At 39.1% G+C, this 17,951-nt stretch overlaps 1 protein-coding gene across 3 annotated transcripts in view; it reads left to right on the top strand.

Moving 5' to 3' along the window:
- RELN (reelin) overlaps nt 1–17,791 on the top strand; it is a 281,279-nt gene extending 263,488 nt beyond the window's left edge. Inside the window, exons 55-65 of one of the 3 annotated variants that reach the window (XM_027888169.1) lie at nt 291–397; nt 796–1,038; nt 1,604–1,779; nt 2,846–2,919; nt 3,834–3,995; nt 4,339–4,496; nt 5,324–5,543; nt 6,553–6,750; nt 7,154–7,252; nt 12,440–12,445; nt 16,652–17,791. In XM_027888169.1, coding sequence (XP_027743970.1) covers nt 291–397; nt 796–1,038; nt 1,604–1,779; nt 2,846–2,919; nt 3,834–3,995; nt 4,339–4,496; nt 5,324–5,543; nt 6,553–6,750; nt 7,154–7,252; nt 12,440–12,445; nt 16,652–16,748 — 1,540 coding nt within the window. In that variant the 3' untranslated portion in view covers nt 16,749–17,791. Of the gene's footprint in view, nt 1–290; nt 398–795; nt 1,039–1,603; nt 1,780–2,845; nt 2,920–3,833; nt 3,996–4,338; nt 4,497–5,323; nt 5,544–6,552; nt 6,751–7,153; nt 7,253–12,309; nt 12,446–16,651 lie in introns of those variants that run through there. The other 2 variants (XM_027888170.1, XM_027888168.1) reach the window with 2 other exon arrangements.
- Nucleotides 17,792–17,951: the final 160 nt, after the last annotated feature.

The raw sequence follows: 17,951 nt of genomic DNA, 5'->3' as shown, positions 1-17,951 counted from the left end.
TAACACATGGTAAGCTCTCTTTCCAGCAGGACTCTCAGGGAACTGCTACCAAAGCAGCTCCCATCCAGTCAGTCAGTGCCCAGCTGGTCCATCTGCAAGGGGTTAGCCCCTCCCAGGGGCAGGTCTTTGCTGAACTTCATTAAGTTCCCATGATAGTCACTAGGCAATGTTTTTGGAAAGCCCTGTTGTACTTGCGCAGTTACTTGCTTAAAAATGCTGGCATTTGGAACATTTTCAGCACGTCTCTGTGCAGATCTTTAACAGATGTAATCATATACATTTACTCTTAGGTTTCTACAGTACTGGGGGAGAATTGGGAGTGAAAACAATATGACAACATGCCACAGACCAACTTGCAGAAAGGAGGGAGTGCTGCTAGACTATTCCATTGATGGAGGCAAGTACATTCTATCATTTCAGCAAAGCTACAGTCTTGTTCTGCACACAAGCATCATGAATATCTGGGAAGTTATCAGAGATCCAAAATAATAAGCTAATTTTTAATTGCAAAGTTATTTTTGTCTGTGTAAAGTGTTCTCCTCATCTAAAATTTCCATCTGTTGCTCAGGAGTTTTCCATAATCCTGATTTCAGTCATCACTGGCTTGCAGCCAATTTGATTTCTTTATATGATTACTCTTGCAGTAACAGTTGCCAACTATCATTAGAAAGTTAAGATTTGTCTATCAGAAGACCACGGCTATTATTTTTTATTTCCTACTATCTCACTTTATTCTTTTAAAAGATTCTACCCTAGGCTTGTTCTTATTACTCAACCTGCATCTTTTCATCCCAGGGATATCCTGGACTTTGCTTCATGAGATGGATTACCAAAAATACATCTCAGTCAGGCACGACTACATCCTCCTCCCCGAACATGCCCTGACCAACACCACCCGCCTGCGCTGGTGGCAGCCGTTCACCATCAGCAACGGGATCGTGGTTCCAGGCCCTGACCGGGCACAGTGGGCTCTGGATAACATCCTGATCGGAGGAGCAGAGATCAACCCCAGCCAGCTGGTAGATACGTTTGATGACGGTAAGACAGGCTGCCACGGCTTATCTGTTGTCTGGCATTATCTTATCTTACCTAAGACCTGTGAGCTTGCAAGCAGACTTTCTTCCATTTTAACTCTGAACATTTTTTATTTTGTAGACTAGTACTGTTTATATGTTATTCTTCATGCTACTTGTAGGAGTGTGTAAATATATATACATATATATACGTGTATATTCAGACATGTATTTATGCGCATATATACATACACACACCTATAAGAAGACAAAAATTTTTATTTCAGTCCAACTCATTTAAATTCCTGGTTTTAAAGTTTCATTTCATATTATTTTTTAGAAGTACTACTATTTAAACATTTTAATTAGCTCTCTGGAGCTGATGTCTGTTATCTCTATTATGTCAGTTATGTCTATTATGTCTATTATGTCTGTTATGTCTGTTAGTATCTTACTGTGTGTCATTACAGATAACATAAATGTAGTCTCTATATTACTAAAGTACTGTACCCAGTGATTCTGTGGATTCATTACTAAGCCTTGATGTTTACCAAGCTAATGCAGTAATTATATTTAACTCATCTTAATAGAAGGCACCTCTCATGAAGAAAACTGGAGCTTTTACCCTAATGCAGTCAGGACTGCAGGGTTCTGTGGAAATCCATCATTCCATCTCTACTGGCCAAACAAGAAAAAGGACAAAACACACAACATCCTGTCCTCCAGGGAGCTCATTATACAGCCAGGATACATGATGCAGTTTAAAGTAAGAAGTGTTCTGTCTCTCCAATGTAAAGTACACAATGAAAAGTCATCTATAGTGTCTCCAGAAATTATTCCCCTTCCAACTAGAATGCTGAATTGAATGAATAATTAATAGTGACTTTTTACCAGAAATTAAAGGAAAATCTGAAGTGTAGGTAATGAGAACCAGAAAGGTTGCATAAATGTAAAATGTCAAATTATTCTGACTGACTGTATGCTTTGGGGGTTAGTCACAGGGACTGAAAGTCTAATGCCTTTTCCCTGAAATTACTGGATCATCAGATATATTAGGAATTATTTTCTAAGGTGAGAATAGACAGGATGCAGAATATTCCACTTTCCCTTAATTTGTGAATAAACAGAAAAGGTAAGGGAGTGTCATATGGAAAATGCGAGCGTGTTCAAGTAGAAGTACCCTTTCTATTTGCTTGTGTCATGGTAAATGAAAATAGAAATAAACAATCACAGAAACATTTCTGAGTATTTTACTTTGATTTAAGGTGAGATTCTGCACCGTGACAAAGTAGTTGTTTTACAGTATTGCAACAAGTAGTTGTTTTACAGTTGTTTTCCATTCTCCAAGCACCTTGTCTTAAATAAGCCAGAAACTAATATAAAAGTAGCATTATCAAAATAGTCATCCATTTTCTTGTTATGCTTTTTCCTTGTTCTTCTGTTTGACAAGATAGTTCTAGAAATTTCCATCTTCCACTGATCAATGTTTTCACCTTTTCTCAACATTTGTTGCCTATTTTATCTATTTTATTGACTATCTATTGTTTCAGTAACAATTTTTGTTTAGATATTTAATTTGGATCATAGGAATGTAATGTTAGGATTCTGTTTGGAAATAACAGTAGCTGTTAAGTAAAATTTATTAAGTAAAAGCAGTATCTGAAATACCGTGTCTTTTGTTTTCCATCCACTTTTGGTGGTTTTTCTGTCCAAGATCTGTTAGCAATCTCTTTTATAGGCCCCATAAAGAAGAAAAAAAAAGGAGAACATAACTTGATTATATATCACGTCTGCCTGACTTGTTATAGCAGTTGATTTTATTTGTGCTATAGATCGTGGTTGGCTGTGAGGCAAATTCTTGTGGGGACCTCCACTCAGTGATGCTGGAGTACACAAAGGATGCCAGGTAAATGACAGCAGAATACACAGATCTGAAAAAAAAAATTAGTATGATATTAAAAACCTAGAGAGCTTTTATTTATTAAACTTTGCTATTCATGTTGTAACAGGATCTAAATAAAGCCTCTGTGAAAGCACTGGGATCTGTGTACAGAACTCCCATAAATTCTCTTATCATTTATCCCAGATGTTGACAGATTCATGGCATTGAGCTTGCAGTTACAATCGTGAGCATGCTCCTGTTAAAAATGTACTCTCGGGAAACCACATTCACAAGAAACTGGTTTTGGTATGATACAGGGCCAACCTGTAATGAAGTGAGAGTTACTTAACTCCAGTTGCGTCTTTAACTAGCAAACAATTAACAAGACTGTCTCCTGTGCTGTAGCATAGCAGCACGTTATAATTTGTAAAAACAAAGGTATGTTCTGTGCTCAAATGACTGTGAGTGAAAATATGGCAAATTCTATTGAGACTCTTCTGAACAGTGTAAGAGTTAAGGAGCAGACTCCCAAATAGATCCTTCTGCCATGCAGCCCAGAGGAGCTGTATGTACCACACTGTGCTATGAGTTCCACCACTCAAACTTGGTGCTGGAAAGACCTACTTGGATGCCCCAGTGCTTCAGCCTCTCACCTCTCGTTAATTTGTGGACCCAATCTCTTGTGTTTGTTTAGTAAGACAGGCTGTGCCAGAACCCCTTGAAATTACCTCTTTTCCTTTCATTATTCATTCAGTTGTTATAACACTTTTTCCTTTTTTTTTTTTTTTTTTTTTTTTTTTTTTTTTTTTTTTTTTTTTTTTTTTTTTTTTTTTTTTTTTTTTTTTTTTTTTTTTTTTTTTTTTTTTTTTTTTTTTTTTTTTTTTTTTTTTTTTTTTTTTTTTTTTTTTTTTTTTTTTTTTTTTTTTTGCTTCCTGCAGGACAGACTCATGGCAACTCGTCCAGACACACTGTCTTCCTTCCTCATCTAATAGCATTGGCTGCTCCCCATTTCAGTTCCACGAAGCTACCATCTATAACTCTGTCAACAGCTCCATGTGGAGAAGAATAACTATCCAGCTGCCTGACCATGTCTCATCCAGGTAGGTTACTGAAAGGTCAGCTCACTGTGGACCTATAAAATGTCAGCTGTCTTCCTGGCACCTTTGCTTGGAACAACTGGTGAATTAAAAATGATTCTCTATTGCTGGATTTAGATCTGATACATAATTAATGTTTTTCAGGAAGCTTTTGCTTAATAGGAGTTGCTACTGCCAATGATATATTGGACACCTATTCAGGGTGTGTCTTTCCAGTTATTGAAGCCACAGCCCCTTCATATGACATTTTTCATTACATTTGTTGCTAGTGTATTAAACTGTCACTGTACAGATGTGTTTAATTGCCAGATATAGTAACCCAGTGTTTGGATTTTGATATTTGCAGTGCAACTCAGTTCAGGTGGATTCAGAAGGGAGAAGAACTTGAGAAACAGAGCTGGGCAATTGACCACGTGTACATCGGGGAAGCGTGCCCCAAGCTCTGCAGTGGCCACGGATATTGCACCACTGGAGCCATTTGCATTTGTGATGAAGGATATCAAGGTTTAATTTCTTCGGTTTCTCTCTTGTATATCTACTGCAGACTAACCTAGCTCAAAATTAAACAAAAAGACAAAGTGATGTATCATGTCTAAATTCATCACTGGAATGTTTAAGTAGCAAATTCTAAATTATTAATTTGCCAGAGATGCAAATAACAGCTTTTCCTCCCCTTACTCTCTCTGGATAGAGTCAGTAATCTCTCCTGTCTGGCACTGTATGTTAAGTCCATCCAGCCTTCAATGAAGGCAGAACATGGCTACTTGCTTACCCAGCCCTGTACTCCTTCCAAACGTGCATCCCAGAGGATGTGCAAATGGGATCTAGATGTTGGTGACTGGCATGTTGTAAGGGGCTCTGTGTCCCCATCAGGACAGAGTGTTCTCCTCTGATCCCTCAATGTAAGTAAGCATATGCCTAATGGTACCTGAGTGCCCTTGGTAAACTGTAAGTGCTTTGTGGGAGTGGAGCCAGTATTTAATGTCTTCCAGGAGAGTCTCCTAGCTTTATAAGATCAAATCCTTTCCCTGTTTTAGACATACTTGCTTCCAGTCAGCAATTTGAGGTTTCTCTGTTGGCATCAATGCAAAACAGGAGAACCATACTGAAATTACACTGCTGTAAAAAATAAGACTCACAGCCTCAATTTTCTAAAAATGAATGCTATAGATCAACGTGCACATTATTAATGGATCTACTGAAATATGTTCAGGTTGTACTCACACTGTATATTGAGCCCCAACCTTGAATAGAATTACAATGAACTGTAACTCAATTTTCCCAAGTCTTTTGGTTTTTTGTGTTTTACAACTTCACTCTGTCATTTTTAGGTGACGACTGCTCTGGTTTTAGCCATGATCTGCCCAGTTATATTAAAGATAATTTTGAATCTGAAAGAGTTACTGAAATAAACTGGGAAACCATTCAGGGGGGAGTGATAGGGAATGGATGTGGACAGCTGGCACCCTACGCCCATGGAGATTCGCTCTATTTTAATGGATGTCAGATACGACAAGCTGTGACTAAGCCTCTGGATCTCACCCGAGCAAGGTAATAGCTTGAGCCTAAAAATCTCTTTTAGCAGTTCATGAGAAAGGAGACTCGTCATACATATGTGCAGCCACGTGGGCCAGTACTGATGAGGATGAACTGACCTGGCTGTGCCGTCCAGTCAGATGTGGCTGACAGAAAACATTAGGATTGGGAAAATGCTTCATGACTTCAATTTGGGAGATGGAGAGTGAGGAGGCAGCAATGTTAGATGAAAAGGTCAGATGTTTTCATCATGCCCAACAGAGCACTGTCTAGTAAGCCAGCACAGACAATGAAGCTGTTGGCAAAGCCTGGACACCAGACTGCCTGGACCAGTGCCTGATCTGATAAGACAAATCCCATGTTTTTATGTACCTCCATGACAGTTGAGACTAAAGATGCTATTTAGTAATTACAGGCTCATTTTCCCATTTCAGTTGTCAAATGGAATTATATTCACCTGGCAATAAAAAGGAGTATCTTTTTAATCTATTGAGCCTCTTTGGTCATGGAAAAACAAATGTAACCAGCCTGTGTTGGCTCTTAACAGAGTGACAGCTTTCAGGACTGGTTTATATTTAGTTGTCGAAAGCAAGATTAGAAACAGGATGAACTGGCAAATGGGCCAGATATAAATCAGGCTCTTCTCTTCTTGAACACCCACATAGAATATGATATATCTTTTAAGCACTTCATTATATTCAACCTTTATTTTTTCCTTTTTAAACTTTTCATACATTCATTTGCATGTTTATAATTTTATGTCTCAGTTTTGTGGAGATACATTGCAAAATTCGATCAACTTCCTCCAACTGTATGGCAACATGTTATACAGAGTAAACTATTACTCTGAAGGGGGAGCTGTGCTTTAAAGATGTGAGAAAAAAGGATATTTTGCATGTTAAAGTAGTGATTCTTGAGAATGTTCTGTTTTGATAAGGAAACTGCAATAAACCTGGAAATGCTGTCATTCTGGTTTGGATATGTTTACCTATTAAAAATACCTCTTTTTTTCTGTGTTTTACAGCAAAATCATGTTTGTTTTGCAAATTGGAAGTATTTCACAAACAGACAGTTGCAATACCAATCTGAGTGATCCTAACACTGTAGACAAGGCAGTGCTCCTCCAATACAGTGTAAATAATGGAATTACATGGCAAGTAATTGCACAGCATCAGCCAAAGGACTTTATACAAGCCCAAAGAGTGTCTTATAATGTTCCCCTGTGAGTACCTAGTCACATTTCATTACCTCTGAGTGCACAAGATATTTTTCTGCTATGAAATAATCTATCTTTGCATCCCTGTGCAAGAAAAAAGGTTGATGAGAGGATAAACAAAGAAGAAAACTTGGGAGAAGGCTGATTAAGAAATTCTAGCCTAGCATTTATCAATATACTTGAAAGAAAAATAGAAATAATACTTGTTTTGAAGATATGGAGGAGGAGAATCCTCCTTATCCGTGTGCATTTTTAACCATTAAATGTTCTGCATGTACAGCGTGTTGATGTTCAGTGATGTAGAAACAATGATTTGGCTTTGCTCTCGGTTCCTTTCGAGCGGTAGACAGGGATGTGCAAAACACCAAAAGCCTGGAGCTCTCACAGGCTCTGGCATTTGTGTTGACAGGGAGGCACGAATGAAAGGAGTCCTTCTGCGCTGGTGGCAGCCCCGTCACAACGGGACAGGTCATGATCAGTGGGCTTTGGACCACGTAGAAGTCGTCCTGTGAGTATCAGCTTCACCTCATCCCACCCCATCTCAGAAAGCACTCAAATTTCTCCAGCATGGCATGAGTGTTAAGCTCAGTAAGAACCGTTGTGGCCCAGGGAATCCTTTCTCAAAGGGGAAACCTTTAAAAACCCATCTTTCCTAATGCTCTGCCCTGACTGCAACAGTCAGCCGTTAACACGGCCACAAAATAAGTGACACAGCAGAGGTATGTGTTGTGCATCATGGAAAAATGCAGGAGGAAAAGTGGGGCTTTGTCACCACCAAGTATTGGTGTGGTCCTGCAATGCAGCAGTAACTGCCTTTAAAGCAGTTAAAACTGCATTTAAGTAGTTAAAAAATTATTGTGCTGGGACATGGAAAGGATATTCCTGTTCAATGCTGTGCTGCCACGTAAGGCTGATTTCTATCCTTTCAAAGATACAAAAGATTCTTCTGTATTGTTCTTTGCACAAAGTAATGTTGATGTGCCTCTTAAAAATCTATGTTAGCAACTAATGCCTTATTCATTTCCTTTTTTTAGTAAGAAGGATACTGTTCAGAAACAGGGTTCACTATATCAGGTTCCTATGGTCCGAGCTCTATATTCATCCCCTTGTCAAGATTTTACCAAGTCTGCACCCTCCTGATTATCCCATTCTTGAGATGGGTTTCGCTGGCAGCTAACCCGTTTTTCCTGTGTTGCATCACGAAGAGATGACCTGCTTTTTCTCTAACAATTTAGTTCCAGTAGGAGTGAGATGCTAGTGGCTTCCCGGGCAGGAACTCATCGCTGGCAGTGGTTGGCAGAGAGAGGCGTGCCTGCTCCATAGATAGGTTCAAACATTCTTTTTATTGAATGATTTAAAAACCAGCAATGAAGAAATTAGGCTTAGATAACCTCCAGACGGTGTAATTATAACCATGAGGTTTCTGAATTAGCAGAGACACTGCAAGTAATGTTTTGTAACAGTAGCAAAGTGAATTATCTGATTGCTAGTTAGCCCTGTTCTCCTTTCCACCGAGAAGCACCAGCTTGCATGGCACTCATATCAACCCCAAACCAAACTGGTCCCAACACTGAGTAATTGTACACGCTCTGCTGCTTTTACACACCTTGCTGGGCTCTGCTTCCATAATATTTAAGCTTAAAACTTGAAGGAACAGAGGAGAGGGAGGGGTATGATTCCTGCTTTAGTTGGCTGTATGATGCATCAGGAAAGATATGCAAGACAACAAATCTGCAGGGGATTCACAGTGTTTAGGAAACCATGAAAAAGGGGAACTGATCATTCTGTAATATTACCCTCTCCTTCTACCTTGCAATTAAACAAAGACAACAACAACAAACAAAAGAAATTCCCAAAACAAAACAACAATCCCCCCCACAAAAAACAAAAACAAACAGAAAAAAAAAAAAAAAAAAAAAAAAAAAAAAAAAAAAAAAAAAAAAAAAAAAAAAAAAAAAAAAAAAAAAAAAAAAAAAAAAAAAAAAAAAAAAAAAAAAAAAAAAAAAAAAAAAAAAAAAAAAAAAAAAAAAAAAAAAAAACCAAACCAAAAACAAAACAGAAAAAATCATGTAAGAAAAAAAAGTAGACCATAATATTAACAATCAACCTGAGCATTGAATTAGGGAGTATAAGTAGGAAAAGAGCAGATCTTTAAAAAGTGATTTTTAAGCTGAAATATGGAGAACCTCCTTGACAATGAGATCTGCCAGGTTATAGACTAGACACACAAGTTGAGTGGTAACAACCAGTCACATGAGATATGTTATACTAGAATAGACAGGAACAGAAATGCCGTAGCAAAGAATCACACCTTGCCTAGCAAAGAAACCAAGTGAGCAGACAGCGTCTCCTCCCTTCTCTTATTTTTGTGCTGTTAAAGAGCTTTAAGGCCAAAATATAAGGCTAGACACAGAGAGTTTCCACCCTGTTCAAGTAACATCTGGTACAATCCACAGAGAAAGGGAGACCAAGTAGACAGATTTCTCCTTTACCGGGTCCTGTGAAACACGGTGCCATGACAGCATCTTTCCCAAAGGCCAGATGTGGAGTTCAGTCCCTCCTAACTAAAACACATGAGGCATGCTGCTCTCAGGCAGGGCAAAATTACCTGCCATGGCACATCTGGTTCATATGCTGGCATGTGCTCAGACCTGACAGGTGCCTTCAACCCCTCTGTTTTGCTTGAGTTCTATCTGCACCTTCTAATTCATCAAAATATTCTGTAGGGCTCCTGAAATTTATTTACAAGTAACCTGCCAAGGGTTTGATAAAGCCTTGGAAAGGCTTTCTGAAAGGCAGACTTCCTTGGCAATAGATACTGAGTTTTCCTTAGGTCTTCTCTTTCACTTGGCCACCTCACAGTAATCCCTTTACCCCCAGCACTTCAGTTTCTTCACCTGCAAAATGATGAAGACACCTCCATGGAGTGCTTCCAGGCATCAGAAGTGAGCCTGGGTCATTATCTGTTAGCACTGGCCTAGATGATCCTGAACACACCAGGATTCACAGCATGAATACTAAAGATTGGACTTAGCCTTAATTCTTAATATTCCTTCATTTTCCAGTGAAGGGTACAGAAACTCTGCCTGCTCCTGGGGAGGATAAGCCCCCTTGTCCAGGCAGCTCTCCAGCGAGAGGCCAGGAGTCAGTGTCCACTGGGTGCTCTGCCCTCCCACCAGGATTGCCAGGGGAGCTCTGTGGGCAATACCCACCCCAAGGATTTCTGGCATGGCTGCAGAGAGGCACGGCCTGAACTAAAGCCATTCACCAGGGTGCTATAATTACCTCTTCCCATTAATTCTATAGGGAGTCTCTGGATAGTCAGTTTAGTGCCTGGCTTATTCACCTCGAATCTGAGATACTGTAGAAAACATCTGTGCCTCCTAAATTGGAAGTAATTCCTGTTGGAACTCTGACCTTGTCTCAGAAAGCCATGAACATCCCTGGATACAGAACCCGTTGATGGTTCATGTGTAACACGGTCTGTGTTCAGTCCTCTTACAACCCTGCACTCCATCACCCACCTGAATGAGACTCCATACACCTCTCCAGGCATCGTCAAAATTATCCTCACTGGTCCTCGTTTAAGTACTAGATTTTCATCTTTGTGATCTGTGTGCCCATGTTGATGCAGCAGACAAGCCTCTAGCCTGTGAGATGTTACAGCAAGGAGATATCCTATCCTAGGAGGTGTGGTTTGGGACATAGAAAAATTCCTGGCATTCTGCACATCTCATCTTGTGTTTTCTCCAGTCCTCTGTGGGCCAAGAGGTCTGATTTTCCCAAATGTCCTAGGTGTTGGCTTGGCTGCTTGCACCCCCAGGTGCTGTGACAGCTTTTCCTCAGCCCACAAGCGAGTGAGTGATGCTCTCTTTGAGCAGACTAAGGGCTGGAGTAAGAGGGAAAAACACCTGCCAGCCGGGAGATCTGGTCTGTAGGGATGTAACCAAGGATTTTCTTGATTTAATTTCTCATCCAGGGCAGGGGATGACCCTCCTTACAGTGCTCCCCCCAGAAACAAATGTGTGACTACCTGCTTTCATGGCCCAACTCTTCTCAACAATCCAAAAATTTGAAATTAATTCTGTCACAGGCCCAGCTGTCAAGCCATAGTGCAGATACAGCTTACAGCTGATGCACAGCCAGGGTCATGACACTTTGTTCAGTTCAATTGTTTTCTGAGTCAAGGGCCACCATCCTCTCACCAGCAAACATTTTCAAGATGCCATTTCTTTATTTCCTTTTTGCTTCCAAGGTAGCTTGCTGGGGGAGAAAAATTAACCTGCAGAAAAATTAACCTGCATGCAAAACACCTGGCAGTGATAAGAAAAGCCAAAGATGGATACTTTTGTATGTTACTTAAAATCACTCCACTTTTGAGCGAACTATTTGAATCCCTCGTTAAAAAGCAGTATCATTAAGATTGTGATGCAGCTGCAAATGGTGCTCAAATTGAGCACCTCTTTCAAACAGGTGAAACCCAATACCTGTGTTATACATTAAACTGATCTTGCCAGCTTAACCACTGTTGATGTCTGTCCTGTAGTGGGGAGAGGATACAAGTTGTCAAGATATCCAGGCCCTTTTAAAGCTAGTGCAGATTATTCCTCATTAGTGCAGCACTTTTTCCCTCCATTTGTAAAGAAAGCTTTGGGCACAACTCTCATGTGTTCCATGTGGCTCTTCTTAGGATAAAAATGTATTTTATCCCAGGCTTAAGAAAGAGTGTTTTTCTGTGTCCCTGTACTTCTGCCCTAAGAAGAGCCCATGTCCAGCTCTGCATTTCTTTTGCACATTGTTCCTCTCTGGAAGCACAGCTCTCAGCCTGTCCACTGCACAAGCACCTCGCACTTCTTTGCATGTACATTACAGAAATGTCATTTTTTTAATGTATAGGACAGGCCCTTATAGACATGTCATGAACTTAATTCTGGTCAAAGGTATTGAGAAATAAAGGGTAATGATAAGCTGAACACTAAGGGTCTGATGTTGCTTTCTTTGCACCCCAAAACTTGTTATGTGATGCAAAGGAATTTAAGTTGTGCAAGGAATGCAAGAAATTTTGTCCCCACTTACTATATTATGGTTAACTGCTAGATAACAGAATGAATCCCTCCATGGCCATCACTCCATGCTCTTCATTGTCAAGATATTCTCATGTTTTTGGCACAAATGATTTAGTGAGAGCTTATGTTGCATTTGGTGCAAAAAATGTTTATCCTTATTTTGCAACATTAAAATAAAAATTATATATTCTAGCTCGAACAACAACTGCTCATGTGGAAAAGCATTTTCATCTGCTTCATTTTTTTTTAGTAGAAAGCAATGATTTGAAAAATGAATTTAAATTAATGTATCAATATATTTATAAAAAAGAACATAAATAGTTCAAACATTAGCTATCCGAATATTCACAACATTTATGCCAAATTTAATATGATGTGGTTTGTGCTTCTATAACATTTCTATTATGTTTCTAAAAAGTGCATGCTGAATTTTATATGAAAATATAAACACTGATTTGAAATATCAGGAAATAATTTGTTCAATTTTTATTTTCAAAAGAGACGAAAAGTCCTATATTGCCTCTAAACCTCATCAGGGTTTTATGACTAATCACAGTGCTGCATGCATTGAAAGGCATTTTCTAACTTGTGTTGTATTTCATTGTTTGCTGTCATTGGTTTTACACTAGAATAAGGTAAGTACTTTCCCTGAACCAGTACCAAATGTATGTTTCTGTTACAGTTACAACTGTAGCTCTTTCACAAAGTTTTTTCAATGATGAGTTGGTGAAAAAACATTTGTACTGTCTGAGATGTGCCACAGAGCTCTTGAGGGCCCTGATCCTGCAGCACTTCCCCAGTGAGCACTGAGGGAAGTCAAACAGCAGGAATTGTTCAGCAGTGGCAATTTCACCAAGGCTGCGGTGGGAAGGACTTCTCCTTCTTCTGCTTCTGACAGGGTACAATGAGACCTGCTAATGGAGGGCACCCAGTATTGCTTGGGTGGCCAAGGGGCAATTCACACTTTTTCCTGTAATTAATGACCACAGGGGTGAAGCCAAGCCAGGCAGGGTATGTCAGTCAGTCTGCACAGTGGCATAGCCACGTGTGCCCCTTAAACACAGAGCCAGTGTCTGCCAGATAATTCTTCTGTTTTGTGTAACTCAGCTGCTTTGTGCTGGTGCAGGTTATAGATACCACTAACCAGCATAGTTACTGAGCCCTGGGCTCAAATGTTAACCTCACCGAAGCCAAAGAGTATTTGTCATTGATTCACCCATCAGGAGTTCAGTCAGAGCACATCACTTTTCTCCTTTTAGTACCCTCCTAACAAAGCGTTTCTAATTCAGCCTCAAAATTTACTCCAAGCCTAGTCCTGGGGGGCATGCTTTTTCTGTGTTCTGAGGCTTTGTTCCTGTTTTGTTTTGTTATTCAAATATTTCTGTTTTCATTTGGTTCCTGTTGTGGCCTGTCAATTAAAAACACAGAAATAATGAACGACATTAGTATATACCAGGGTTATGCACCACATGTTTTGCATCACATTTGGCTATGTTCCTTTTGCATAAACCTGAAAATGCAAATCTGTAGTTCAAACTGTGCTTTAGTAAACAAGCAAAAAATAGAATACTCTATTAAAGACTAAAGATCCAGAGAGACTCCTTCTCATAAATTGCTTTATGTTGGTATGTATTGAATATGCCCTAGACAGTTTTTGTTTTGTTCTTCTGTATTGGCTGCATATTGCTTTCACACAACTAGCACAACTCCAGTAACGTCATTGGAAAGTTATTTAGGGTTTCCTACATAAATTACAGCAGTATTATCTTCCATTTAAATTTTAATAGTGCACTCAAAACTGTCAAACAGATTATACAATAGTTGCTCCTATTAATTTATTTTTTGCTGTATGTTCCATCAGCAATACACAGATAGCTTTGGATCTGAACTTGTCTGATTGGCTGTTGGTTCAGTGAATGCACAGAAAAAGCAGAAGGCTCAGCAGATGCTGACCAGTCTATTCCATACTCACGAAGTGGCCTTCAAGTTGCCATTGCTATCTGAACAAAAGCTCCCTCCAGAACCTCCATTATGGAAGGAGGGATATATTCCTAATGTAACTTGATGCTGCCCAGCACATTTTGGGTGCTCCAAACAGGAAAACAACAGCAAAAGTATGGTAAAGCTTTTTATCAATCTGTGAATATACAAATTAAATTTACTACAGTATTGAAAGCATTTTTACATTCACCAAAGGCAAGAAATGCATAAGCACTCCTACAGACTACATTATATAATTCTTCTTGTGGTTTTATGAAGCACTATTGATCTCTTACACAGTGCTTGTCTCATACCAATATATAAAATTAATTCAGAAAAAAAAAATATAGACCTACTCTGATTTTGTGGTGCAGTAGGATACTCTAATGCAGAGGGTGTACATATTTACCCATGGCAAGAGTGAAATCATGCTATTTCTATAGCAGGCATGAAGTTTTTCTGTGGCATCCAGCTAGTAGCTGGAAAGTCTGCCTCAGACATCCATGAGGACGAGTATGAACAATGTCATTGCAACTAAAAAAAAATTAAGCATTTAACTCCTGAGAATTTAGATTTCTCTTGTTTTTCACACACTGCACTACTCTGGTAATCAGTGTAAGACATAAATATATACTTTTCACTAATGTCTTGATCATCTTATAGCAGAACAAAATTATATACATAAAAAAATAATTAAATCTCTTTTAAGTTATTAGGTAACCATTTGTTCTTTTTCTCAATTCTCTCTTTTTCTTTCTTTCTTTTTTTTCTTTTTTTTTTCCCTGTTTGTTGTTTTAAACATCCTCACCATAACTTTAAGGCCAGATTGAAAAGGGTTAGTCATCTGAAATGAAATAGAGGCCAGGTGCACCTAGCATTGTCCAAAACAAGTCCTGAAAATCTCTGCTGAGCTGTTGCTGAACATGAGCAGATCAAAGGCAGGACAGAGATGGGGGTATGTGAAGGCTCCTGGGCCATGAACTGCAGCTGAGCACATACCCCAGCTGTCCAAGTCTTGCCCAAGCTGAGGTTCTCACAGCCAAGCTCACTCCTAAATTTAAACAAGTCCAGAAATGGCAATTTTTTCAGCCAAACACTTTGACAGGCTCTGTTTGGTCCCGTGTACCGAGATCAAAGCTGCTGAGAGTTGTGCTGTTCTTTCTCCCAGGCCTGTCTCCTGCATTTTGGCTGCAGAGCAGCCTTCTCCCAGGAGATAGGTACTCCATCCCCACCTGATTATTAGGATCTTTTCCTGAGAGGTTGGATGTGGCCTTGAATGCCCTGTTTTTAAGAACTACCCACTTCCCAGGTAGTGGGAATTAAAGGGAAGGCAAAATTAAGACCTTCTTCAAGCTTCATGACCAACAGCAGCCACTTTCAGGAGCAGTTGTGATTTCCCTCCTGCCTTCCTTGGCCTTGGAGTGAGGGTGGTGTTCCACTGAGATCACTAAAGGAACAGAATGAAGACTGATCTTCAATGCTGCTTTGCACTGGAGCTACCAAGTGGCATTAAAATTATATAAACTCACCACTGACACTCTCTCACAAAAAAGTCTTAGAAATCAGCACGAGCCTTTCCTTTTTACCTGAAGTTGGATGAAAGTCAGGACAAGTCAACTTCAAACATTAACCCTTCTCTCAATTGCCAAATGCTCTAGAGCTCTGCCTGACTGTGAGAGTGCGAAAAGTTGTGCCAAGTGTAGATCTGTTTGCCTTCATTGTCACCAGGAGCTGTGACAATTTCATTCTTGTATGTACATTCCAGTGGCAAAAAAAAATACAAAAATTAAAAATTGCAAAGCCTTGGAAGACTAGTCAGGAAGTGACTTGGATTTGCTTAGGGGTTTATAATCTAGATTTTGATATGACAACTGCTATTCAGTTAAGTCAATTATGTTCAAGATTAGCTGTTGAAAAGCTATAATTTTGTTAGACAGATTGTTTTAGATTAAAGTACCATACTACAGCAAAAGTTATCCGGAGGATAGCCTTATATTTTGCAAAACATACAATTACTCCTTTTTCCTAAGGGCCACATTCACTAAAAACAAATTTATGCACTAGGGAGGAAAGCACGATTACATTATGAATATTTACTTCTTACAGACAAAACTCACAAGTGAAAACATGCCTTGCACCCACAAATGGGAGATTTGTTGACTGCAGGCCTTCACTTCATAGATCTGCCCTCTCATGGTTCTTGCTTCCCTCAATGGGAGAAGTAGAAACCTACATTAGGTGGGATGGGCCTTGTCCTCCAGGTAGGTCTTCCAAACAAGTGTGCCTCCTTGAATTAGGCTGCAGACAGTCTGTCTCTTGCCTGGTCTGCTCCCAGACAGCATGATGCTTAGTTCCTACCTCTTCCTTTAATTTGGAAGAGGGTGCACAGGGGAGGGAAACATGAATCTGCATAAAAGTGTTGTACTTCACTTCCTATATGGTAAAAGTAGAAGATAATGAAGTGGAGTAAAGGTTTTCTTCTGTTCTCAAGATAAAGCAGTTAATCATTGAAGGCAGAAGGATGAATGGAGTACAAAACCACTGGAGATAAATTCTATGAAGTGTGCACACAGCTTTAGTGAATCTGGCCCTAGGCAGCACAAGTTTGCATCAGCTGAAAGCTCTTGACCTTTCCCTAAAATAATGAATTGTAAATAAAAGCAAAGTGGGACAGATTCTCGATTGCCTGGTACCTTGCAGTTAATACAAAGGCTGTGCTTCACACCAGTTTGCACAGGCTTGAAAGGTCATGCAAGGACAAAGAAGAATCAGTCCCACTAGCTGACTGCTCCAAAAGAATTTAAAGTACATATTTTAATGTCTTGAAATTCTTCTCTTCCTCCACCCTTTGATTTCAACAGCACTCGCAAACAAAATTACATGATGAATTTTTCACGACAACATGGGCTCAGGCATTTCTACAACAGAAGACGAAGGTCACTTAGACGATATCCATGAAGAAACGAGAAATTTATTTTTTTTCTCCCAACATGTGATGTGTTGCTTCCCATTCTTTGAATCTAGCACTGCGTCTGGTATCAGGACTTTTCTGCAGCTGGCTTGATGAATAACTGAAAGCCTTTCTCAAGACAGAGTGTACACCACTTTTTCGCACTGTGAACTAATGAGAAGTGACTTATTTTCTCATAGGTAAATGTTTTAATGTTGATGTGTCTGTGAAAATTGTGATCTGTTGTAATATCAGTTACAGTGGCAGTATTGGAAGTAAGCAACTAATTCTGTTTAACAGGAAAAAAAGTTTAAGCACAAAGACTTTTCAGATTTTATGTTTATAAAAACCTACATACTAAGTACAGAATTTAACATCCTTTGTCACATAGGTATTTATGTGCACTGTATTTCAGCTCTGTGTCATTTTATATGATTAAGTTATCATTGTTTGTCCTCTTTGTATTCTCTTCTACAACATGACACATTGGCACTGTATTTACTTGTTTTGTTGTTGTAATATTTTTGCTGCTGATTTTTGGGCTATTTACCTTCTTACAAAATGTATTTTAAAAAATCATCAAAGTACCTAATCCAGAAGATAATTGCCAGAGTAGTTGTAAAGGCGTTGATATCCTTTGGTCTTATTCTTTGATATGTCTGTTGGTTAGCATTGTTTTGTGGATAAAAAAAGAATGCTTGACATTAAACTTTTTTCTACTAAGGAGTTGTGGATTAAGCCCCAAACAGAATTTCCCAATTCCCTGTCTAAATGTAGTCAGTTCTCTGAAACTGATTTACTTACAGTAACTGCCATTTGGTGTCTGTAGTAATGAAGTGATTTGTAAACAGTGAATGTTTCATTGTGTTCTCTTTGGTGTTTGTTTCTATTGCGGGTCATGTTTGTATCTTCTGATAAAGTTGTATCTACACCAGCAACGTTATAATGCCCCTATAGCCCTAAACTGTCTATTATCATAAATAAAATGCTTCACTTTATGGTGAACCAACCTAAAGATCCATGCTTCAATAAAGACAATGTCAACAAAGAATTCTGATGTTAGATTTTTCAAGCCACGTGAGCTTTACATGAAATCATAAACCAAATCCTTCCAGTCCATACCTAGATTCTAAATTAAACATAAATGGCAATTTTTAATATTTAGTACAACACAATAGCACTTTGCAAATAACACAAACCAAGAGATCTTC

This window comes from Empidonax traillii, unplaced genomic scaffold, assembly GCF_003031625.1.
Source record: "Empidonax traillii isolate 1590-97213 ecotype Southwest subspecies unplaced genomic scaffold, ASM303162v1 scaffold234:size820800, whole genome shotgun sequence".
NCBI lineage: Eukaryota > Metazoa > Chordata > Aves > Passeriformes > Tyrannidae > Empidonax > Empidonax traillii.
The sequence above is the reverse complement of the archived record's forward strand: the minus strand, read 5'-3'. Positions and strand labels throughout refer to the sequence as shown.